Source organism: Lepidochelys olivacea (assembly GCF_965140295.1).
Source record: "Lepidochelys olivacea isolate rLepOli2 genome assembly, chromosome: 4".
Lineage (NCBI taxonomy): Eukaryota > Metazoa > Chordata > Testudines > Cheloniidae > Lepidochelys > Lepidochelys olivacea.
Genome location: NC_140414.1, coordinates 41,779,294 through 41,806,149, shown reverse-complemented (window position 1 = coordinate 41,806,149; position 26,856 = coordinate 41,779,294). Strand labels below are relative to the sequence as shown.

General features: G+C 40.3%; 1 protein-coding gene across 22 annotated transcripts in view; it reads left to right on the top strand.

Moving 5' to 3' along the window:
• The window catches only part of CAMK2D (calcium/calmodulin dependent protein kinase II delta), a gene marked incomplete at its 3' end in the record, with an annotated part of 266,164 nt that overhangs the window by 135,523 nt on the left and 103,785 nt on the right, over positions 1 to 26,856 (top strand). For all 22 annotated transcript variants that reach the window (XM_084626080.1, XM_084626075.1, XM_084626082.1 and 19 more), the window contains exon 4: positions 24,846 to 24,900. In XM_084626080.1, the coding sequence (XP_084482206.1) occupies positions 24,846 to 24,900 (55 nt within the window). The remainder of the gene's footprint in view (positions 1 to 24,845; positions 24,901 to 26,856) is intronic.

The window sequence follows — 26,856 nt, the reverse complement described above, 5'->3', positions numbered from 1 at the left end:
ATTGACAAAAAGCTGAGGAAGCTAACTTCATTCTGGATTGCATCCTAACTTTGGCTGAGGATGATCACTGGAAGGTGAATGAGGCAATATCAAGGTCTGTCTGTTTTCCTCAGGGATTGGAGAAGAGGGGTACAGTAGGGCCAATTCTCCACTAAAATAGCATCCCTTTGCATTGTTCAGGATATTTAAAGGGGAGAAAAGAGCCCCCGTGATGTAAGTGGACTCCTCCGCCAACATAATGCTGTTGGCATGGGGCTGTATTGCGGGCAAGGTGTGGAAAGAAGAGGGCAGGCATTGGGCAAGGGGCCTGGAGCCATCTTTTCCCTACTCCATTGTTATAGGATAGAATCGGCATCATAGATTGTGCAGAGGTTATCATCATGGGTGGAAAATGGCTTACGAGGGGCAGTCTAGTTTTAAGTAAATTTTGGTAATGTAATATTATGGTGAGAGTTACTAAATGGCGCTGTTACACAGAGTCTTGCAAGTTCTTTTTCTTGGCAGGGGAGCAGTGTAGTCTTTGAAGAAATGCTGTATTGTTGTTAGTTTTGTGAAGCAGTTTCTTGTTAGAAAAAGCTGTTGCAAACAGCGGAATAATTTGTTCTCTACCTTAACATTTCTAACAAGAGCCATTTTGGGGGGCATAATTGCTTCCTGGAAAGCAAGCCGTGGGTGTTAGGGCTGAGATTTCTGAAAGAGGGATTTTCCTGTGTACTTCCTGTGGTCACCTCTGTTCAAGGACTGTGTGTGTGGTAAATAAAATGAGCTACTCTAAGCAAATCGCTGGACTGTGTGCCATGGATTTCTCTTCCAGTGAGAAACTGACTTGCAAGGCCTCAAAGTTGGCTACTATTTGGCAGACAGGCGACACTGATAAATTAAATGTAAATGATGCAAAGGCCCACAGTTAATGAGGTGGCTGGTTCTTGTTTTACAAATCAAACTATATAAATAAATAAGGTTGCTAACCTTAAAAAAAGAAAACAACATAGTTGTCATATATTGTAGATAGCTTCAACATTCTGGTCATCTCTCTCTCTCTCTCTCTTTTTTTTTTTTTTTTTTTTAACCGTCGCTGGAATGAAAACTGCCTGAATTCACTGATCCCAATGTGTTAGGGAATTGTTTCCATAGAAATAATTAGTGATCCTTCTTATTTTTGTTTTTTTAAAAGCTAATTCACATAACAATTGTAACAGCTAGATGGAGAATAGAATAACAGAACGGAGGGACTGGGTAAAAGATGGTACAAAGTCCAGAATTGTGGGCACAGACTCTGGAGTTCCAGCACTTGCTGTGATCAAAGCAGTAATGCAGGTTACTCATAAACACTCTTCCTGTTAGGATTATTACTGTGTGTGCAGGGGTGAACTTTTTTTAACTTGAAATCAAGTTGCTGGCAAGAATCTTAATATTATTCATTTATTTCACTAAATAATTTATAAATTACCTGCCAGAAATGTCAGTAGAGCTTTGTTTTTTAACAAAGGTTCTAACTGTTCGATCTAACTGTTCTTTCCTTGCAGTACTACAGCTTATAGTTGTGTCTATTACAAATCATGGTGTGTTTTTTTTTAAATCTGTCTTTAACTCAGAAATTGAAACGCCTTTCAGTCTTTCCGTGTGCATCTTGAAATGTAAAAAAGTATAAGCATATTTAGCAGGAGCATGTTGAAAGGAACCCCTGTTCAAATACAGACCCATTGCTTTTGCTTGTGATACTTTGAAAAATTAGAAAGTTAATTGTACTTCTTCTGATTTGTGATAAACTAATGAGAAAGAAACTAAATTACGAGGTTGAATGGCTCTAAAAAGGAAATGTCACAGGAAATTTATTTTATCTAATTGCTGATATTGGCTAGAAGTATACTTTGGCCAAGATTTTTCAAACATGACTAGTGATTTAAGGTCTCTCAAATGTTGAGTTACTCATTTTTGAAAATATTGCACTAGATGGTTTAACGCCTGCCATACATCTTTTGAAAAGATCCGGTGGAGTGGGGAACACTTCATTCTGAGTTTCATTTACATTTACACCATAGGGTTAAAATTAGCCTCTCTCTTTTTGTGAGTAATTAAATCCAACTTTTCTTTTTTCATGAGCTTTTAAGATACCCTGAAAACCTATTTACAAGGTAGAACACACTTCTCACTGGCAATGATAAGTAAGTAAAGCTGTTCTGTTTCTCTTTCTAAGATATTTCAGTTGAGAAGAGAAGACAAGAGGAAATCCTAAGCATGCTTGGCTGATTAGTGCCACAGTAAACCAATTTTCTAGACTTAGAAGGTCATACACTTGATTATCAAAAATAGATCTGGATTTAGTGCTGAAACCTTCCACTCGCAAGCTTTAAAGTAGTGTGGGGGCGGTCCCTTCTAGACAGGAAATACTATCTGATTTTGTGTAGTTCTGAGGCCAGGATCTAGTTGAAGTCTGTTTTGGATTACTCCAAGGAGTTCCTGGACAGAGAAAGTTATTAAATATATTTTAAGTATAGTTATACACAAAGTGATATATTTTAAGGGCTGGTGTTTCCAGTCTGTTTCTTTATTTTTGTCGTACAGGTGTGTGACGCTATACCCCATATTCTTCATAGGATATTGTTATGATATTATTATGGCATAACTATGACCTATTTTATACAAAATAGGTCATGTGAGATATCATATGATTATCCTATTTGTATGCATGTATCATTTTGGTATCTGCAATTAGGAATATTGTCTATGCATCTGTTACAAATGTGTTTACACCTGGGAAACGCCCACTAGACAGAATGCAATCAGCCTGGATGGCTGGCTGGGAAGGGCCATTAGGAAGAACAATAGGTCTAAGAAGATGCTAATCTCCCACCAGGAGCACAAACAGCCTCTGACTCATGGCTGCTATGGCCCTACAGAGACATGTGGCCAAGTCACCTGGTACTGGACTCCATCATAGAATACCAGTGTTTTTCCACTGAAAGGTGTGGGAACTAAAAAGTTGGAGACAAAGGGTTCCCACCATATGCAAAAGCTATTTAAGGCAGGGGAGTGACATCATGGTGGTTCTTTACTGACTCCCCGCCCAAGATTACTTCTGGAAACACCTAAGAAACAAGGAATGACCTGGGGGAGATGGGCTGAACCCAGGCTAGAGAGATTTCTAACCTGTGAAATCTATACCTGGGGTTTTAAGCTGCAAATAAATGCAGCTTGCCCTCCAGCAGGCTGGATTTAATTTAAATCAAATTGATTTATTCATGGATTTCTACATAAAAGTGTATACTTGTTGGTTGTTATAACCTTAATACGTATTCTTCACAACTCAGAGATGAATGTAGGTTTCATTTTTAGAAGGTACATACTATACTTTTTTTAAATGATTTATTTTGAAAACTTTTCAGATTAGTTTTACAGTTATATCAGAAAATGAATGATGGTTTGCTTCAATTACCTTTGGTAAATGAAATAACCAGATATTTATGAAGTCATTGGGAGGTGAACTATTTCCAATTTAACAGGTTAATCATTAATATTTGGAGGATTTTCTTGCCATGCTGTATTGGGAGGAGAACATCATCAGACAGACATTTAAATTGTTTTATTTAACTAAAACGACGATGTTCTATATTCTGGATTTTTTTCTTCAGCAGCAAACATATAATATTTTAACAAAACAAGCATATAAATTTTTGAATTTAGTTAAACATTCAGGTTTTTTTTTATAATCAGGTTTGGTGTTTTTTTTTAACTAAAATAGTTAATTAAAAAACAAAAAAACAAAAATTAAATCGACCAGGTCAACATGAGAAACTTAAAATATTGGCTTCTGCAGCTTACTCGGTCATCTTCACCTTCATTTTCATGTTTTTTCATAATCTGGAAAAGAAAAATGAGCTTTCCTGCTTTTTCAGGTCCCAAACGATTTCTCAATTTGGAATGAATTAGTCCAAAGGAAGAAAATATTCTTTCTATACAGGCAGAAGAAAGAAGCTACTGCTGTTAAAAGTGAGATTATAACTTCAACAGTCTCTGAATCCAAGTGCTTAAGTGACTTCCACCAGTTCACTGGTGTGCCTTTCTTTAAAACATGGTCAGCAAACATATATTTCTTGAATGGTTCACCCTTAGCTCTGAAGTTTTATTATAGTTGGCATTATGGAGGGATGATTGCACTGCAACTGTATGTTAAACAAAGAACAGGGAAAGAGCCCACTTGGAGATGTCTTACCCCCAAAATATCCCCCCAAACCCTACACCCCCTTTCCTGGGGAAGGCTTGATAAAAATCCTCACCAATTTGTACAGGTGAACACAGACCCAAACCCTTGGATCTTAAGAACAATGGAAAAGCAATCAGGTTCTTAAAAGAAGACTTTTAATTAAAGAAAAAGTAAAAGAATCACCTCTGTAAAAATCAGGTTGCTAAACACCTTACAGGGTAATCAGATTCAAAACACAGAGAATCCCTCTAGGCAAAACCTTAAGTTACAAAAAGACACAAAAACAGGAATGTACATCCCATTCAGCACAGCTGTTTTACCAGCCATTAAACAAAAAAAACCTAATGCACTTCTAGGTAGATTACTTACTAACTTTTTACAGGAGTTCTGAGCTGCATTCCTGATCTGTTTCCGGCAAAAGCATCACACAGACCGACAGACCCTTTCTTCCCCCCCTCTCCAGCTTTGAAAGTATCTTGTCTCCTCATTGCTCATTTTGGTAAGGTGCCAGCGAGGTTATCTTAGCTTCTTAACCCTTTACAGGTGAAAGAGTTTTGCCTCTGGCCAGGAGGGATTTTATAACACTGTGGAAAAAAAGATGGTTACCCTTCCCTTTATATTTATGATAGTAACGCTATTCGTTGCTCCGGATTTTGCTCTGCCATCTTTCTTTGTACTAGTGCTACCAATCCATTTTTTTGACCAATGATTGCTGGGTCCCTCGTCAGTGGTTAAGCCTGCTAACAAGTGCCATGGCAGACTGCGTTGTTCCAGTGCTTCTGTGAGGCAGTGAAAAATTTCACTGGCTGTTGTTCTACTGCGCATTCTTGACAAGCTGAGCAATTCTTCAATTACTGCAAAGTTTTCATCAACGCCTCTCACAAATATGGCAAGCTATGCATTGTCAACCAAGTTGGTACTCTCATCAATTGCGATTGAATATGCGTGAAAAGCTGTGCTTTTCTTGATGAGCTGCCCATCGATATCTTTAGAGAGCTCAAAAATACGCTCTGCTACTGTATTTGGAGATAGGAGAGATGTTTTCAGCAATATCAGCCTATCTCACTGACTTTAATAATGAATTGTTTAATAAATTCACCATCAGTAAATGGTTTCCCACACTTAGCCATTTTCTCGCTTTCTGAAAAAGCTGCTGCTGCCTCTCTAATTCTTTTTTCAATTCTGAGCCCATCTTCTCTCTCTCTCCTCTCTGATATTTATCATATTGCTGTGCATGTTTTGTCGTGTAAGGTTGTTTGATATTCTAGTCTTTTAAAACAGCAACTTCGTGTTTGCGGATCAAGCATGAGGCAGTCTGTTGGTACTCAGTGACGAAATAATGAACAGTCCGCTTATGTCAGAATTGGCGATGTTGAGACATCTCTCTGTAAGGCTGTTTTTTAGGTTGAGATATCTCTCTGTAAGATGCTTACAAGCAATCTCTGTGTGTGTGTGTGTGAGAGAGAGAGAGAGAGATGGGTTATTATCCCTGTGTGACAGCTGGGGAACAGAGGCCTTGCCGAAGGCCACACTGGATATCACTGGCAAAGGCAGCTCCAAGAATAGAAACCTGGTCTCTTAGGGACCACCAAGATCATCCTACCACGAGGCAGTTCCTGCTTTGCTTTCGCACACTCCATGCTCTGCTGAGAGGAGGACCTTGCTGGGCTGAGCCTCCTTGGGCACAAAAGCGGCTGAAGAGGAAGCACAGTCATGGTCTGCCCACTGGTCAGATGCAGGGGGTGAGGAGCATGGCTACTACCCTAAAGAGATGGGGCAGTGGGTGGTTCTATCCCTTCACGGGATTATGCTCCCATCAGGTTCTGTGCCTCCTGGTACTCCTGCTGAGATGGCCTCTCCTACACAACCTACCAACATTACATGGGACAGTGGGTAAAAAAGTAAATAAAGGGCCACATTTCATTACACAGACTTGCAGTGCCAACAGCTAGAAAGAACCTCTTTCCTTCTTATCTTCACCTTATCTTATCTGTAGGCACCAGGCACATTGCCTCCATGCAGGTGCCATCCCCCAGAGCTCCCATTGGCCACGGAGTTAGCGCTTGGAGAGGGGAGATGGAGGCAGCGTGCCCCCTCACGCTGTCATTGGAGCCTCATGAGTCATGCCACCTCCCAGCCCGTTTCCCACTCTTTTCCCTCGCTCCCTTGTCCTCATGCAGCAGCAGCTGACTCTGCCCGGCAACTAATGATGCTGCCTCCATGGCTGACTCTGCCTGCTGACTAGTGATGGTATCTCTGTCCCTCTCCCCCAGCCAATGGGAGCTGTGGGGGGTGGCGCCTGCAGCAGACAGAGCCAGCAATGTGGCTGCATGGGTCTCTCCTCCGGGGCTCGGCCAGCAACAGCAGGGATAGGGAACCACTTGCAGGGAGCTGGGCTGCCCAAGGTGAATGTCCCACAGGCCACAGACCTCAAAAGTTTTATGAATGACAGGCTGCCGAGTGCAACCTCTGGGAGGGTCCCAGGAGCAGCATGATGGAGTGATGTTGTGGGGAGGGGCATGTGAATCTCTCCTGCCCACTCCCCTCCCAGCCCCCTCAGCCAGCAGCCACAATGGCAAAATGAAAGAACTTTTTTAAAAGTTTCCCCGGGCTGCAGTGGGGAGGTTCTCGGGCTGCAGATGGCCCATGGGCCGGGACTTTGAGACCCCTAGACTGAGCACTAAGTCCCATTGGGTAGATAGAAAGATTAACCTAAATAATCTATACAGAAGCCCCTGTAACACCATAAGATTAGGACCCTAATCCATGAACTATTGGAATTCATTTACAAAACATTTCTTAAACATTACATGAATATATTGTCTCATACTATAGAATTAGAATTTTTAATCCCTGTTCCGTGATGAGATATAATGTATCTTAATTAAAAGTATCTTTAGATAGGATTTTTCCTCAAAAAACATTTTATCAAAAAAATCTGATTTAAATAAAAAAAATCCCAATTTTTTATTTATTTATTTTTTTAAATCATTGATTTTTATCCACCCTGAAACTGAAAAAAAAATTATATAGAAATCAGAGTCGCAGTCAGCCTGGAAACCTATAATGCCACTTGTATCTTTATCCACCCTGCCCTCAAGAATCTCTGCAAACTGCTTGTATCATCACTTAGAGTGAGACTCTGCTATTCTTATCCAATCTATTTCGTATATTAAGCTTAGATAGTGTTTTTGTTTATTTGCTAAGTAAGCTTCTTTGATCTCTTTGCTATCCCTTAAAATCACTTAAAATCTATCTTTTGTAGTTAATAGAATTATTTTTGTTTTTTCTAAAACCAGTGTGTGGAAATCATAACTTGGGGGGAAAGCTGTATGTATTCCTCTCCACCTTGAGGGAGGGGGCAGATTTCATGAGCTTATGCTGTACAGACCTCTGTGCAGCCCAAGATGGTATAATTGTGTACACTTCCTTAGCTGAGCCATCCCATACAGAGCTGATCTCAGCATCTATGTTCTGCTGCAGCTGAGTGTGTCCCTACCTGTATGTGTACTGGAGGGGGCTTGAGAGCCGGTCAAAGCAGTACAGTGTAAAGGGAGCCCAGGCTGGTGGGTTAGGCGGGCTCAGTGATACTCCAGTTCCAGGTGGCACCCTGCGGGGACCCCCTCACAAGGTGTTCCAACTTTTTCACCCCATATGGACATAGTAAAAATGTACAATGGGAGGAGAGAGAATCTTATCTTCCCATTGCAGTATTTAATGGGTAGATTTGGTCTTTCTGAGTATCATATGCAGGAGAACTTGTCTATTGCAGTAGATTTCATCCAGTTTTTCATTCTGTCTTTTGCCCCCTTCTTCAGTGAGCTTTAGTTGTCGGTTCTGTGCTCTCACTCTTCATAATGGGTCTCTGCAGCTGATAAACCCCAGGCCATCATGATGATTCCATACTATCCAACCTGAAAAGCAAGGGTCATAAGGTTCCTTCCAAATCCATATTTTCTATACCCTAGAAAATAGAGCTATCCAGCAGGCCATCAAGACAGACAAAGCAATGCACCTTTAATTAGTGAAGGATATAAAGTCTGTCCTTGCATATGGATTTTTAGTTTTCAATGTGGTGCGAGAAATCAGTGCAAGAAGATATTTGAACATTTTTATCCAAATATAAAGGCCTTTTTATGAGAAGGCATGAGGGGGAGACCAGACATGTTGAATGGAGATGGTAATGTGGTAAGAAGGGGTGATCTAAGCCAGTCTTACTCGAACTTGAAAGCTGAACCCTGCCTTCAGTAAAGTGAAACCAACTGCATTCCCTCTCTTTAGTTTTGCCATGTGGTGTTCAAAATCTGTTAATCTTAATTTATACATTTTCCTTGTCCTGTACTTTCCTTGCCCTTCACTGGTTAACACTTCTAGAAATTCTAGTATAGACCATTATATTATGACACATCCTCACTTTGCTTACATACTTTCATGAGCAATGAAATAGTTTAAAATGTTGATATTTAAAGTATCAATATTGGCATCTGAGTTAGCAGTTTACACCTCAAAGTTATTGTTTCAGGCTCTCTGCAATCTCAGGCAGACATCTTTGATTTCGTTACATTCTATTCAAATTTTGAAGGTTTTCATTGTAATTGTCGCAGCTAGAGACTTTTTATTTTTCTCTGCGAGCATCAATCTTGGAGATCACTGGTCTAAGTAGTCTTCAAGATTCACACAAGGGAAAATCTGGACCCATGGAAGTCAATAACAAAGCTCCCATAATCTTCAGGAAATTATTGGACCATATTAAAACCTCAGATTGAGTATATTTTGGCTTTAATGCAAAAGGTGTACATATCGCTACTTACCGTTTTGTCTGCTAGGCAATCAGATTAATCTTGATTAGAAAAGAGAAATAAATAAATGCAACAGTGAAGGAAGTGAAAAGGTAAGGCATATTTAAGCACATAGAGAGAGACTGATTTTATACATAAAAAGGACAAATTCTGCGTGTTATACTCATGCAACTTTTGATTTCGTTGGGGTTGCAAGGATGTAATTAAGATCACTAGGTGGCTCTCAATGTCTCGTTAATTGTAGGGTAAAATTTTGCCCTCCGTTATACTTGTAAAAGTTCATTGAAGTTGGTGGGTCCCATGGGAATAATGGAAAACAGAATTTGGTCCAATGTTTAGAAATCAATCAAAAATATAGTATATAAGTAATTATTCAAATACTTGTTCAAAAAATAAAATGCTGCCCAAATAGAATACTCTGACTTCCATGCATGTAAAAGTGCAGTTATGAAACACAGTAGGCCAAATTCTGATGTTCTTACAGTGAGTAGTACCTTACTTCTCGAGTATTCCCATTCAGAGTGGATTCATTTAAATCAGCAAGGAAATCTTGTTTTAAATAATCAATTTTAATCTTAGTAGTTTTCCTAAAGAGAGGCTGATTCTCATTGATTGGTAACCATTAAAATACAGTATGTTGATTTGCAACTCAATATAGTAAATTTTATGCTTTTTGCTGATCAGAATACACTATATTTATACATATATTCAGATCTTAATTTTTACAATTTTTATGTTAGAAAATGGTAAATGATGAATTTCTTTTTTATTAAGTGATTTTTTGTTTACTTGTGCTTTGAGTAAAACTCTGTTTGGATTGAAATTGAAATTCAATTAAAAATACCTAAAACCAGCATTTTCAAATTCTTTATTTGTTAAATAAAACTACCTTAAATGTGATGGATGCATAAGAACAATAGCTTATCAAAAAATCTGTAAGAACATGTTTTGCTTTTAAAAGTAACTGATTTATTAAACAGAAAGAGTATCTGTAGTTTATGAATTGAACGGATTGTTTCTGGTCACCAGGTCCTTCAAGATATTAGAACTAGTAGAGCTTGTGCACTCACACCTAGTTATTATACATAGACGGGAAGAAGACAACAAACTTTCCTACTTTTTCAACTCCCATTGGTTTCTTAATGTTGGCTGAACTAGACATTGAGCTGAACCAGTTGAATAAACTTAAGTGAAGAAAATATTCTCTCCACATCTGTATAAAAGGCTACTGCTGTCAAAAGCTGGTTTAGCCTTCAACAAACTCAGGTTCTTAGCCAATGACTTCCGCCAGTTCAGTGGTTTGACTTTCTTTTAAATATGGCACCCAACATATACTGCTTAATTTTTTAAAATGTATTTACTTTAAATGATTTTAATAGATTGTAGTAAATTTAGGCCTGAACTCAGATTATCATTTCAAATTTAATTTTAAATAGTTTTATTTTAAAAAACATGTATTTAATTTAAATGAAAATCTGATTTATATTTTAAAAACTGTATTTTTAATTTGTTTTTAAACAATTGATTTTATGCCCTCTGTTTCCACTGACTTCAGTGGGATTTCTAATGAAATAAGGTACTACTCAACATGAGTAAGGGTTTAAGAATGCAGTTCTCTCAGAAGCTATGTGAGTATCTATATGATGTAGACTGAACGTACTGAACAAAATGAAGAAAAAAATGTCTGGGTAGTCGCAGCTATTCTCCCTGAAAACTTCTCACGTACCATAAGACATCCCACAATGTCTGTCTGTATTTCATAATTTATTTGTTATGTCTTCCCAAATCAAATTAAATTTTAGCAGATCGTTTTGCAGCTTGTGGATCAGGTCAGATGAGGTCCTATGGCCAAGCTCCACTCAGTGCAGACAAGAGTGCCAGGGAGCTGGTCATGGCTCCCTGATCTTAGGAAGAGTAGAGGTGTGGGGCTGCTTTAACTTGCACCATTAATGTAGCATCTCAGAGGGTTCCAGGCCACACAACCGATTTGCTCTTTCCTCTGTTTTCTGATGTGCACCCTACATTTCAGAGGTGGTCTGATGCAGGCTTTCCATTTGTCAGCTTTATGGCAGCAGAGACTTCTCATGCACCTGGGAAATTCCTGGCCAGAATTCAGCAGTGACTCTCAGTTGGGTATCTGGCCCAACATTGTTTTCATGAGTTCAATTCCACTAATTCTATGTGCCGGGATAATTTTGTATTTCCGTCTGCATCACAGGAGTCTCTTGCCCATGTTAATGTAGTGAAAAACTATTTTTGTTTAAAAGTGGTATAATTCTGTTATTGTTGAGTAACAGTTTAAAATTTGAGTGCAGAATTTGCTGGAGACTAAGTAGAAATATTTCTGTCATTTACTCAGGATACAGAAATTTAGCCCTATGTCCCCCAAGACTTGGCTGTTAGTCACAATTGAGTATTTTTAGAATAGGTGGAATTTTGTTCATACAAGTTATCATTTACTGATACAGTACCTCTAGGACAAATGCATTCTGCCCAATTATTAAAATGCCCAATTATTTTTTGCTGCCTTTTCTTAATTATGCTAGTGAATATGCATCTTAAGAGGGTTGTTATCCAATTGTGAACACAAATGACTGTGAACTGGTGCTGTAATAAAAAGTTGTTTATCTTTTGAATGAATTTGAATGCTGTACAATTCTCATACATCAGTGCTGAAGATAGGTTCATTTGCAGCGCTGCAGAATAAATGGCTTTTTGCAAACAATAGTAAATATTTTAGTATACAATATGTGTACCTTTTCAGCATGGTGGAAGATTATTTTAGATACACAAAATATCACCATATTTTACACCATCAACGTGTAAATATCTTCCAAAAATCAGTTGTTCCTGAACGTTTGTACCATAGCTAATCTCTAAATTTAGATTAGCCTCTAAATATCTCAAATCCCTTAGACAAGGGCCCTCATTAACTAATGCTTGTAAAGCGCTATCTACTGTAAATGCTAAGTAGTATTATTAGAAAGCAGCAAACCTTAGTGGACTCAGATGAGTGGAATTACAGGATGTGGCAGTAAAAAAGACATTGTAAAGGGCAAATCCCTATTTTAACAGTATTGCCAAGTTTCTCAACTGTACTCACTGGGTTTCAGAAGCTTGAGCTGAGGAAGGAATCCTCCCCTACACACAGTGGAGTAGTGCCAGTCAGTCGTGCTGGAACAATTTTTATAGTGAGGTTGCTGAGATCCATTGAACCCAACTCTAAACCCTGTATTTGATGGGAACCACTTCAAGCCAGGGAGTGTGGCAGCACCCCCCAGTTTCAGCACCCATAGTGCCAGTCACCAGTGAAACCCAGAGGATACTGATCTGTGATTAATGCACTTCCCCTCCCCTTCCCCCAGTTTTGTGGTGTAAGGAAGTTGCCAGATATCTTACCTCAACTATACAACAGTAACCTGGAGAGCTGCCACCTCTGTTCCACAGCACACATGCTGCTATGTGTTTGCATCTTGGCTGTGTCTGATCCCGACCAAAATTGGGGCCTCCGTATGCTAGGCACTGTATTGCCCTACAGTTGTGTTAGGAGGCTTTAGCTGAGCTGAAAGACAAAGGAAGGAAAAGATGATATTGAAGGAAAAAGTGGAGCACATAGGGCAGGAGTGAGGCTGAAGTGAAGTGACTGTGTCAAAGGGGAGGCAGGAGGTGGCTGGGTGCAGCAAACAGTCAATTAGCACAGAGGCGAGAACTCTAGAGTGAAAACTGTCTAAAGCAGTCTGATGTCATCATCTGTTTCAGAGGTCCTGTCTACACTGCCAAGTTGTTGACAGAACTTTTGTCTTTCACAAGTACTTGAAAAAGCCCCCCCCCACACACGCACACCTGAAATATAAAAGTTTTGCCACAGCAAAGTGGCAGCGTGAACGCAGCTTTGTCAGCAGCGCTTGCGGGGCTGGAAGTATTTTGTCGGCAAAAGTGCCGACAAAGAGCATTTACACATGCTGACATTGTGACAAGGCTGTCACTAAAAGCTTCGTGGTGTAGACAAGCCCTGGCATTGCTGCAACTGCTGCTGTGTTGTTTCATGCTGGCTGTGCTGAGGAGACTTTCTCTTCCCAAATGCATTTGGTAGGGAGAAGAGTCATGCCATGGTGATTCTAGAGAGGAGTCTCCATGGTACAGTTTTGAGTCCTGGGGGCATAGAGACACACCAAAGCTTTCCTTCCCTAGCAAAACCAGATCCACTGAATCTGGATCAATCTTTGTCTGTGGACTAGGGGACCTGAAATTGTTTTTAAGCAACTATTTGAAATGTAACAGACCAAGTGATATAGGCCAGGTAATGCCCCAGAATACTGATCTTAGGTTTTGAAACGATTTCAAAAGCCAAATCTCTGATGAATGAGAGGAGTATTGCACTGGCTTATCTCATAATTCCAAATCCAACAGCTTGTTACTTGCTCGTTGATTGAAAGGTGGTCATTTGTGGAATGATTTGAGCTTATATTAATAGTGACAAGTATCAGGGGGTAGCTGTGTTAATCTGTATCCACAAAAACAACAAGGAGTCCGGTGGCACCTTAAAACTAAAAGATTTATTTGAGCATAAGGTTTCATGAGTAAAACCTCCACTTCTTCAGATGCATGATGCCTGTATCTATAATTTTCACTCCATGCATACTTGTCACCATGCAAGGCACTAAATTTAGCCGTTTGGAGTGGAAGTCCATCAACCTCAACAAAAAACTTGCACAGATACAGACAGACATCATCTTCCTCTCTAAGTGCAAACAGATGGACATCATAGCAAATGGACTGAAGGTAAAAAATCCATTGCAATTGACATACTACACTGACTATGGTGAGAGACACACACTCTCAAAGAAACTGAGGAACCACCTGATCAGCATCATGTACAGCAGAGGAGAAGATCAAGAATGAGCTCTCAAAACAGGAGACTCTCACACAAAACCAACCTTCAAAACAACTTACACGTGGCTGGACTTTACAAAAACGAGACAAGCCATTTACAATGCACACTTCACTTCTCTACAGAGGAAAAAGGACAGTAAACTATGTAAACTCCTACATGCCACAGGGGGCTACAACAGTGGTACCCTCAACTCACCTCACAATATTGTTAATCTATCCAACCACACACTTAGCCCCGTGGAAGTGTCTGTCCTATCTGGGGACTCTTTCTGCCCCACCACCCCCACGAACATGAAACAGTTCTGTGGTGATCTGGAAGCCTACTTTCGTCGTCTCCAACTTAAGGAATATTTTCAACACACCACTGAACAGTGCACTGACCCACAGGAACCCTCCTACCAACACTACAAGAAGAAGAAGAATTCTGCATGGACACCTCCTGATGGTCAAAATGACAGACTGGACTTCTACACAGAGTGCTTCCACAGACGTGCACAGGCTGAAATTGTAAACAAACAGCATCACTTGCCCCATAACCTCAGCCATACAGAATGCAACACCATCCACAGCCTCAGAAACAACTCTGACATTATAATCAAAGGGGCTGACAAAGGAGGTGCTGTAGTCATAATGAACAGGTCAGATTATGAACAGGAGGCTGCCAGGCAACTCTCCAACACCACATTCTACAGGCCACTATCCTCTGACCCCACTGAGGAGTACCAAAAGAAACTACGCCATCTGCTCAAGAAACCCCCTGCTACAGCACGGGAACAAATCTACACAGACACACCCTCAGAGCCCCGACCAGGGGTATTCTATCTGCTACCCAAGATCCATAAACCTGGAAACCCTGGATGCCCCATCATCTCAGGCATCGGCACTCTTACAGCAGGATTATCTGGTTATTTGAACTCTCCTCAGACCCTATGCAACCAGCACTCCTAGCTATCTTCGAGACACCACCGACTTTCTGAGGAAACTACAATGCCCTAAGATACAACCGAATTTGCTCCAATCCCTCAGACAGAGACAAACACCTACAAGATCTTTATCAAGCATTCTTAAAACTGCAATACCCACCTGGGGAAGTGAGGAAACATTGACAGAGCGAGACGGGTACCCAGAAATCACCTACTACAGGACAGGCCCAACAAGGAAAATAACAGAACACCAATGGCCATCACATACAGCCTGCAGCTAAAACCTCTCCAGCACATTATCAACAATCTACAACCTATCCTGAAAAATGATCCCTCACTCTCCCAGATCTTGGGAGGCACACCAGTCCTCGCTTATAGACTGCTCTCCAACCTGAAGCAAATACACACCAGCAACTACACACCACAACACAGAAACACTAACCCAGGAACCAATCCCTGTAGCAAACCTTGTTGCCTACTCTGTCCCCATATCTACTCTAGCGACACCATCAGAGGACCCAACCACATCTGCCAGACCATCAGAGGCCCATTCACCTGCACGTCTACTAATGTTATATATGCCATCATGTGCCAGCAGTGCCCCTCTGCCATGTACATTGGCCAAATCGGACAGTCTGTACTCAAAAGAATAAATGGACACAAATCGGACATCAGGAATGATAACATATAAAAACCAGTAGGAGAAGACTTCAATCTTCCTGGACATTCTATAACAGATTTGAAAGTAGCTATACTTGAACAAAAAAAACTTCAGAAACAGACTTCAAAGAGAAACAGCAAAACTAAAATTCATTTGCAAATTTAACACCATTAATTTTGGCTTGAATAGGAACTGGGAGTGGCTGGCTCATTACAAAAGCAGTTTTGCCTCTCCTGGAATTGACACCTCCTCATCTATTATTGGGAGTGGACTACATCCACCCTGATCAAATTGTCCCTGTCAACACTGGTTCTTCACTTGTGAGGTAACTCCCTTCTCTTCATGTGTTAGTATATTTATGTCTGCATCTGTAATTTTCATTCCATGCATCTGAAGAAGTGGGGTTTTTACCCACGAAAGCTTATGCTCAAATAAATCTGTTAGTCTTTAAGGTGCCGCCGGACTCCTTGTTATTATATTCCTTATATTAAGAGTGCAACCCTGAAAAAAATTAAAAAGAAATTAAGTTATTAGACAGTAGAAATCTCTGGGTTTGGGTTTTTGTATGTTTATTTTCCCTGGCATGCTGTTGGGAATGGTGAAAAAGGAGAGCATTGGTAGCTTTAAAAAAAAAACGTATATCACACTTCCTAGATCGGGGTGGACAAACTTTTTGGCCCAAGGACCACATCTGTGTATGGAAATTGTATGGCGAGCCATGAATGTTCACGAAATTGGGGGTTGGGGTGCGGGAGGGGGTGAGGGCTCCAGCTGGGGATGCAAGCTCTGGGGTGGGGCTGGAGATGAGGAGTTCAGGGTGCAGGAAGGTGCTCCAGGCTGGGACCAAGGGGTTCGGAGGGCGGGAGGGGGATCAGGGCTGGGGTAGCGGGTTGTGGTGCATGAGGAGATCAGGGATACAGGTGCTGGGTGGCGCTTACCTCAAGCAGCTCCTGCAAGCAGTGGCATGTCCCTCTCTGGCTCCTAGGCGGAGGCGCGACCAGGCACCTTTGTATTCTGCCTTGTCCACAGGTGCTGGCCCTGCAGCTCCCATTGGCCGAAGTTCGTAGCCAATTGGAGCTGCGGGGCCGGCGATTGGGGCAGGGGCAGCGTGCAGAACCCCCTGGCTGCCCCTACATGTACGAGCCGGAAGGAGGACATGCCACTGTTTCTGGGAGCCGTGCGGAGCATGGCAAGCCCCCACCCCACTCCCTGGTGGGAGCTCGAGGGCCAGATTAAAACATCTGGAGGGCCGGATGTGGCCCCCAGGCTGTAGTTTGCCCACCCCTGTCCTAGATACAGGAAGGAATGTACAATACTCTTTAAGGAAATGGCTGGGGGTTTCCAACAAACATACTTTGCCTTCTTGGTCTTTTACAGCTCCATGTTCATTACTGATGAATGTGCGTGTGCCTTTCTAGTAATACACTAATTCAAGTTAGAGCTTTAATTTCACTGATCTACGCTCATGGCTGGTAAGCGACACACCCTGGGATGGGCAACAGCGGGGACTCCAGGGATCCTGATTCTTATTTTTTTATCTCCACATTTAAAATAAGGCTGGAAGTATTGCAATGTAATTGAACTACTATTAATTCCCTTCCATGCTGTATTAATAAACAAGGTGACTGGAGAAGTTTTAGAGCATCTTCTTTAGTAGGAGGGGCCTCTGCAGTTTCACTGACACACTTTCATTGTCTATGGCACATAGTATATATTTCATTCAGTCTTAACAAGTGCTGCTCCTCTCTGTGATGTGTTTGGCAAACTGACAATATCCTGAATGAACTTTATTGAATTAAGTTAAAATCTTATTGAATTAGGGTTAATACCTTTGGAGTACATTGAATTATAAATGCAAATGTTTATGTACTATTGTGAGAGTGTATGGAACTTCTTTAGCAGGAAGACAAGATTAATGCAATCTCTGAAAGATATTAAGACCTTCAAAGGTCTTTTTGGAACAATATGTCTGAAGTACCTTGGGGTAAAGGGAATGCAAATTCTCCCCTCCAAAGCCAACCTTTTGAAGATAAGTGCTGGAGAAGGAGAGACCCGTTGTGTACCAATTACCTGCTTCTGGAAACTCCAGATCAGAAACCCCTGGATCTGTATAAAAGGGTCAACTAAACATGTTCTGAGTGTGCTTTTTTTGAGCTGAAGCTGTGATGAACTGGAAATCACAAAGACTCCACTAGGTTGGAGGGTGGAATGACTTGTCCTGCCAGAAACCATGTTAGGGTTAGTGTTCTTCTGGTAAGCTTATGTAGGATACATGTGTAGGATACTTGTGTAGGATATTTAATATTTTTACTGTTTTTTCTCTGTAATGCTTTGTACCTTAATAATAAAGTAGGCTTGCATAGGAAGTCTGTGCACTAACATATCTGTAGCAATTGCACCCGTTATATCCCTCTCTAAAGAGAAAGTAAGCATATATCCTTGAGCAACCTGCCTGTGCGGGGAAATACACAGTGAAGACAAGGTTGGGAACTGTGCAGCCTGGAAATACCCCAGTCAGAAGGCACAGGGACACTAGTCTCCACTCAAGAGAAGCAATAGCTGAGGAACGTAGCGGGTACCCTTGCTGGGCCACTGATAGGGAATGCAGGCACAATTGCCCTGACCTGTGACAGTGTGCATGCATTTTAGTGTTCTGGATGTCTGAAGTCTGTTACAGAGAACTAACTGTAGCACATACTAGGTTTAAAATAAAGTCGTTCAGGTGAAGGTTGAGTTCAAATTTCTTTTATGTGGGGCACTAGTTTCTTATCTTAGTGATTTTTGGCTAACAAAAATGAATTTTGATAAGCAGTTATCAGAAGAGAGGTCTGGCTTGGATATAGGAGACTGGAATATAGGAGATAATTAGCTATCAATTTAAAATACAAGAAGAATGTGACTCACAAAGCACCTTTTTAGTCTCTCAATTTGTGAGGCAAATCAAAGTATTTCTTTCATTGTTATTGGTATTATCAGAAGCTAAAAATGAATGGATTTTTTTTCAAAGTGATTGTCTTTCAGATATGCACTTTATCACTGTTCTCTGTTCCACATACTCTGATAATTTTGTTTAACAGTATGACAAAAATAAATCTAGGCACCACTTTTTAGATGTGATTATTTTTCTTTATAGAAGGGAACTTTTTGGTGAACTAATCTACTGTCTGACTTTATTGTTCCTATCAAATTGTGAATTCTTGAAGGATGTGATTGTCCATTGAAAGAATAAACTCCTCATTTCAGTAACACATTTGTTTGGGGGTAATTTAGGGTAATTTATTAAGAGAAAAAACGAGGAGTCCTTATGGCACCTTAGAGACTAACAAATTTTTTTGGGCTTAACCTTTCATAGGTTAGAACCCACTTCATCAGATGCATGGAGTGAAAATACAGGAGAAGGTATAAATACATGAAAGGATGGGGGTTGCTTTACCAAGTGTGAGGTCAGAAAATAAAGACTCCAAATTCTTCTTTGTGTGCTCCCAGAAAGCCCCTTTTTCTCAGCAGGTTCCCACCAGTTCTCCTTCCGGGGGACTCTGGAAATCTCTCCGAAGAAACCTCCAACTGCTCCTGCTTTCTCCTTCCTTACTGACAGCCCAGTTCTTTAGAGACAATACCTGTCTCCTCTTCAGTTGCTTCAGATAAACAAACAATGATGGCTGGCCCCAGGTCCCTGGCTCTTAAAGAGGCAGAGCATTGGGTCACAGTAAATAACAAACAGAAATAACTATGGGCCATAAAGGTACTTTGAAAAACTCAAGCCGATGTGAGGAGCTGGAAGATGAAAAATAAGCAGACTTTAATATCCAAACTATGTTTCCTCCTGTTTTTTGTACTGTTGGTGTTATAATGGATATTAAAAATATTTAGTTTTATAATTTACGTTCTTTACGTAATTTACGTTTATAATTTTAGTTCTTATGTTCTTGCATTGGCTATGAATGAATAGATGTGTGTTACTGGAGCATCTTCTGTGTATACACCGTTCATGGCAAGCAATGCATCTGGAGCAAGAAACACTTAGTTTGCAGAACCAGCCAAACTATCCATTCATTCTGATTTGGACCTACAGACTTGGCTTTTCTGATTCAGCAGAAGTTCTGGGCAGAGAGTCAGCCAACAACTGGTTTTCTCTTTAGTATTGTATAAACACAAGATGTTTCCTAAAGCAAAATGTTACTAAGGAAAAAGTCATGTTTATTTGATTTCTCTATTTAAAAATTTCTTATATGCATGGAAATATTATTTAATATATTAAGCTATCATCTGGGGAAATCTGAAAATCCTCCTTCTCGTGGTTGCTCAATAAATTTAGGCCTGGGCTACACTGGGGGGGGGGGGTGTTCGAACTAAGATACACAACTTCCACTACACTATTCGCATAGCTGAAGTCGAAGTATCTTGGTTCAAGTTACCTGGCTGTCCTCACGGCGGCGAATCGACTGCGATGGCTCTCCCGTCGACTCCGCTTACCCCTCCTGCTGAGGTGGAGTATAGGTGTCGATTCAGGGATCGATTTATCACGTCTAGACGAGACGCAATAAATTGATCCCCGATAGATCACTACCCGCCGAGCCGGTGGGTAGTGAAGACGTACCCTTAGTCTCTGAATCCAAAGTGGTTTTGGGGTAGCCTGAGTCTATATTTGGTTCTGTGAACAATGTTGTCATTGTTCATTGAACCATTAAAGCCAATACAGTTTATTGTAGAGAAATTAGCTTTGGAAATTGTCACATCATTTTAAGTAATAATAATAATAATTAATAATTAAAAACACGTAATTGTTTCACAGTTCTTCTGCAATGTGATTTAGATGGTAACACAATTTAAAAGATTCTGCAGTTGACTAGCTGTGACATTACCCAGGGTACGATCTGTGTAGCTCACGAAAGCTTATGCTCTAATAAATTGGTTAGTCTCTAAGGTGCCACAAGTCCTCCTTTTCTTTTTGTTGAACAGTTGTGTCCCCTCAGTTCTCCAACATGGGATGCCTTTTACACTGCTTTGCTGTGAGAGCAACCACTCCTGGCCTGCTCTCATACAGCCTCCAGCGTGTAAGTTACTCCCAGCTATACTTCAAGAGTGTTTCAGCCAGCCATCTTTAATTATATTATAGAACGATTCCAGCAAATTCCCAGTCCCATATTTTCCCCCAGAAATGTGCATCTTGTACTGCCCAGCACCTTCCTGGACAACACAAGTGCATATAAAGTCTGTCATTTCATTAATAGAAAATGGTATGCACACACCTTGCTATCTCAAATAGAGTTTCCCAAACACTTGAGTCCAAATACACACTGGTTTAGATAAACTTTACATACAATGTTGCCCCACACATTTTACCAGGACAATAATGTTCAGCAGATTGAGTTTTAAAACGATACCTCACAAGGCATACTTTGTACAAAATTTATCATAGTCTTGTAGAAAGGGTGAACATAAGGGTACAGACTGTCACACTAGTTCATTCTTCTAGAAATCCTTTCTAAGGTATTTTGGCAGAAATTAATGAAAAATAGTATTTGGTGGACCCATGTGTGTCTTCAAATTAATTTGAAGGAAGGTAAATGGTTTTGGAAGGGTTCCTGAACAGAAAAAAAATAATATAAAATTTTACATGCACCTCTTTAACCAGTAGAGTACTGTGGATTAGTGAATAGCATGAAGGAAATTAGAAGTATACTCTCATTCCCAGGCTCCTCATCCCTCCACTCTCCTCTGGTCCTATCTAGTCTTTTAGGAATCTCAAAGTTTTCAGGATTTCACTCCTCAAGGTGATTTTATGGGAGGGTTGTCCTGCTGACCCATCATTTCCCCAGACATTGCTGAAACTAATCCTCTTGGTTGTCCTGGCTGTCTGATCTGTAGATGCCTGGAAATCTGCCTGAGCTCTGGTGGGTACAGTTGGTGTGTACTTCCTTCCCTTTTACTTCCTCTACTGCTACATTCCTCCACTGCTACTATTGAGTCCTGGAATAGATTTGAACTCCATGATCTGCCAGTACTTTGCCTACTCACTTGTAGCCCTTCATCACTTGTGTCTGAGGCGGAAAACAGGTAGGAGGAATAGACAATATGAGAGAGACAGACTGAGAAGTCTAAGTGGGGATATTGGGAGCCAGTGGAGGGATACAGGTTTGTTTATTTTCAGGGGAAGCGGGAAGAAACTGGAACAAAGGACAGTAACTACAGGGGATGTGAGTGATTGCTGGACCAAGGCTAGAAGGAGACTAGTCTGTAAAAGGAAGCTTACTGGGTGAGGATTTTATCTGTATTCAGTTTTATTACTGTACTAGACTTGGACTTGCATGTTTTGTTTTATTTTGCTTTGTAATTCACTTTGTTCTGTCTGTTACTACCTGGAACCACTTTAAATCCTACTTTTTGTATTTAATAAAATCACTTTTTACTTAATACATACTCTGGGTTAATTAATAATACCTGGGGGTGGAGGCAAACAGCTGTGCATATCTCTCTATAGAGGGTGAACAATTTGAGTTTACCCTGTATAAGCTTTATACAGGGTAAAACAGATTTATTTAGGGTTTGGACCGCATTGGGAGTTGGGCATCTGAGTGTCAAGGACAGGAACACTTCTTAAGTTGCTTTCAATCAAGGCTGTAGCTTTCGGGTCCATGGATCAGACCCTGGGTCTGTGCTGGAGCAAACTGGCGTGTCTGGCTCAGCAAGACAGGGTGCTGGAGTCCTAAGCTGGCAGGGAAAGCAGGGGCAGAAGTAGTCTTGGCGCATGAGGTGGCAGCTCCCAGGGGGTGTCTGTGATCCAACCCGTCACAATGTGCATAAGGCTGCACTGCAACTGTATGACTGACCACATTTGTGGTCTTTATGCATTTGCACCCCATCTACTGCCTACTTGTCACCCTTGCTAGTCCCAGCTAAGAATCCTGCAAATACTTTTGCACATAAATAACTTTACTTGTGTGAAGGGTTCCAGTAAGTTCAGTGGGATTCTTCGTGTGTGTGTAAAGTTGTTAATCTGTATAGGTGTTTGTAGAATCCTTCGAATGTAAACACTTTTCTGGCACAGATCACGTCTCTTTTTGTCTGCTGTGAAGCACCTAGCACAATTTTGGGTGCAGTAAAATAAATAAATAATAGTATCATAGAGAAAACATGACAGAATAGGGTAAATATAATATATTGAAGGATGCTCCATATCCAAAATCCTTCCTCTTACTGTAGCAACTTTTCCTCATCCCCTAACCCCTTCCACACACAAAAGGACAGCCTGTCAGCAAAATATAATATTGATTTCTATGAAAACGGAGAGAACACGTTATACTTATATACTCTATAATTATTAGGGGGGATAACATTATAATCAGATCATGTTATAATTCTACCAATTATCTTTCTTTTTTGTATGCTTGTCTTAGTATTATGGCTAAAGAGTCTTTGTAGGGCACGTGAACTAGCTTTGAACCAGATGTATTTCTGAGGAACTACAGCATATCCTCAGCTACCTGATTTGTTGTCACAAGTTTGTTCTTGTTTCCTGTTAACTTACAGGAGGAGAATGCACACATAAAATTATAGCTTAAGAGGATATCAGCTTTTTTGCAGGATAGTTCTTCAAATATAATTTTTCACCCACTTTGCCTAGTAATCACTGCTTTATAAAAAATAATTCATTTGAACCCAACATAAAGTGAAAAATTATTCATAAACCTCATTAGTTAGAATTTGGCTTATACTCTGAAGCATCTGTACCTTCCAAAATTTTATTTTGTTTTGTTTGTTAATCTTTACCAATAAATAACACGTCTGGGTGTTCTGGGATCCATAGATCTAATCCCTTTTTTAATCCAACAAAGCTCTTGTTCTGAATCATACTTGGTAGCAGTGAGTTCTGAAGATTAGCTGTGCTGCTCTATGTTGCAAATATCATTTGGGGGACTTCAGGTTCAGTGTCTTTTGGGTGGCAGTGTCAGCCTGTGAAAAGCTGCGATATGTATCACAGGGTATGCCTGCACTGCAATTAAAAAAAACATGGCGCTGAGTCTTTGAGCCCAGGTCAACCGAGACCCAACCCCCTTGCGGGGTCTCAGAGCCCGGGCTTCATCCCAAGTTCAAAGGTTTACACTGATTTTATAGCCTCACAGCCCAAGCCCCATGAGCCCAAGTCAGCTAACTTGGGCCAACTGTGGCCATGCCTCAGGTCTTTTATTGCATTAAGACGTACCCACCAATGTTGCAGAGTCTTCAGTGGCAGTGGTGATCTCTGTAGTCTCTTCGCTTTTCTGTTTAGAAAGGCAGAGAGAAAATGAGTTCAAACCAAGCCGTACCCTTTTCATTCAGAAGAGTGCTCCATTAGTACCTCAAGAGCAAAAATATTTATACTGAACAAAAATGTGGCTTTGGAAAGGAAAATGTGTTGTATTTCTATTTGGTAGGATTGGTGTGTTGTAGAGTGCAATTACTTATTTCTTAAATCAGATCATTTGTTTGGACATTTTAAATGAGGGTTGGGCTGAAACTGTTGGCAGTTAATTTAGCTAGACTTTGAGAAACTGACAAGAACAACACAATAAATTATCTGCATAGGCAACAGTTTTGTTTTTAACATTGGCTACTTTCTACTTCCATAAAGCCAGTGCTTCAAAATATTAACTGAAGTGTGTGGGTTTGTTTTTTTTTTAAATTCATCTCTCTCTTATGTAGTCAAATGCTGTTGATTTAGTCACAATGAAGCCTGCAAAAGAATGCTTTCTTGTTTCTCAGCCGGTTATAGTCCCCTAGCATATATTTGTGTCTGCTTATTGAACATTTTAATTGTTAAAACAATGTTAGAATAATTTGTTCTTCTGAAATCTAGCATTAGTTGACACTTAACTATTTTTACAGTACATTCCTGGTTAATGGTTTTGAGAAAATAACCCTTATTACTAATACCATGTATCTAACACAGTTGAAGTTCAGCAGTTGGGAACCTTTGTACACTCTTATTTCAAAGACTGGTGGTCAGAGAGTATTTGTCAAGGGAAAGGAACTAGTTGGTTGGCATTAATATTAATGTAATATATTTTCAGATGGTGTTTGCAGAAATTCTATCGCACACTAAGGGCAGAGGCAAAGTGGGGAGGGAGGATAGGAATTGATCACAGAGTGCTTCTCTGCCATAACACGGACACCCCTAGAAATAAGTACAGAATTATATAGATGGTTTTGTTTGTTATCGCCTCAAAAAGAAAAGCCCTAAGCAAAAAAGAACAACTCGAGAAAGGGTTGGGGGGAGAGGGTGGAAGAACAACACAACACTAGCCAACCAAAAAACCTGGGGTAGAGTGGAAAAAACAGAGAGCCATGTGAGATAAATCTGTTTCTTTTTTTTCTTCTTTTAATAGTGCGGCTTCATGACAGCATATCAGAAGAAGGATTCCATTACTTAGTCTTTGATTTGTAAGTATATGCCTTGTGTATGCTTGTATAACAAAAAACACACCGGAGACCTGATGTTCAAAATTTTTAGGGGCAAAAATAAACTCATAAAATGATGTGCATGCACATGGCCAGGATGATGCATAACTGATCAGTTGTGTGTACACATCTGACTTGTATATGTCACTGTGATAACAGCATGTGCAAAGCTTTGCATATCCAAATGTTGAAAAACCCTCCTCAGTGTATTTTGAATATCAGCTTAAACTAACACCAAACTGCTATACGTTTTGAAGTTATTAATCACAGTTGTGATTTTTTTCCCCATAGTGGTAGCTGCTTAAAGTTCTGTTTATTTTAAATTTGACTTTTAGCAAGTTTACTAAAGGATTTACTTCTTGAAATTTAGTAAAGGATTTTCTCATTATCTCAGAGCAAACTAGCCCATCCTGTGATTACTATCTGTGGATTTTACAATTACTATAAATGTATAATGTGTAATATACTAGTCATATAATAAATGTTATTGGTTCTGTACATTGTGTCAAAGTCAGATTCAAGACTCACAAATTTGTCAGACCACTCTGTTTATTAGCAAAGCGCTTTGCCAATGCACCCAGATATGTGCGAGCCTCCTGCCAAAGCTCAAGCTAACTTATTTAGACAGATAAGGGAAAGCCAATTTAACATAAGAGACAAAAGGAAGAAGAAACTGACAAATATACATACATATCTTATTTGCATACTAATCTTTACCAATCTCCTAGCTCAGTAGGAGCTCTAAGTTAATTAGTTTGAGGACCCATTGTCTCACACTCCTTAATGTTTCTCTTCCTGACAACTATATTTCAACAAACCTTTCAAGCAGCATTTCTTTAATGAATTATAATTTCAATATAATTCATTCTACTTTCACAATCCCTCCTTTTGGTCAAGCTACACAATGACCAACAATGACTGGGTTCCACATATCAATCGTTCTTTATCTCTTTGTTCATCAGTGATATTTAAAACCATCAAAGTAGCACTATGGTTTGGGGCAGCTATCTGTGTAGCATGCCTGACACAATTTTGGATACAACAGGAAAGTAACTGAAAACATACAAAAATTATTAAGATTCCAAACAAGAGAGTTAGGGCTCCCTGAAACAACCAGTTTCCTACGCCAGAGAAATTGAAAAGGTTACTTAGCCACTTCCATAAAGAACTTGGCTCTTCGTGGGGAATTTGTTCTAAGTGGCTAGCATGATCCATTGGTGTTGTCTGGTTTATACACACAGCAGTCTTTTCCAGTGAGAGCACAAGTCCCTCCTTTTGCCGCCAGCACTATGTCCAATGCGTGATGGTTTTGGAGGGCCATCTGTCGGATTGCCCCCATTTCTTTGGCCAGGGCTCTTAAACTTTCTCCGGTTTCATTTGCCATTATTTCAACTACTGCTTGTAACCTTAGGAGCCTTTTTGCATGGTGTATTACTCCCCCTAATGGTATTAAGGAACCGCCAATGGCCTCTTCCCAGGTTAAGGGGCTTATGTTATTTACATACCATTGGGCATCTGTTAAGTCCCTTCTTTTTCGCCTGAAATTGCGGAGGCGTTCTCGAGGGAAGGTTCCTAGCACTCGGAATTGTGGGAAGAGTTGGGCGGGATAACAGATTCCTGACCAATTAGCTGGTAGTGTGGTATAAGCTCTGTTCCCACACACCCAATGATGGCCTATTAAGGCCGGGAAGGGTCGGTTGCACCCATTTGTCACATAGGTGTTTGCAAAGGAGGAGTAGTATCCCCCAAAGGGTACAGGGTAATTCTTCTTACAAGGAGTGGTGTTATTTGCATGATATTGAAAGATTGTATTGTTTTCACTAAGGTTACTGTAGGGGGAACATGAGATTGATTTCTCTGTTTGATCCCAGGTTGAGAAAAAATTCACATCTCCATACCCGGCCCGCCACTTTTTAGTTTTGTTTGAATAATCCCATA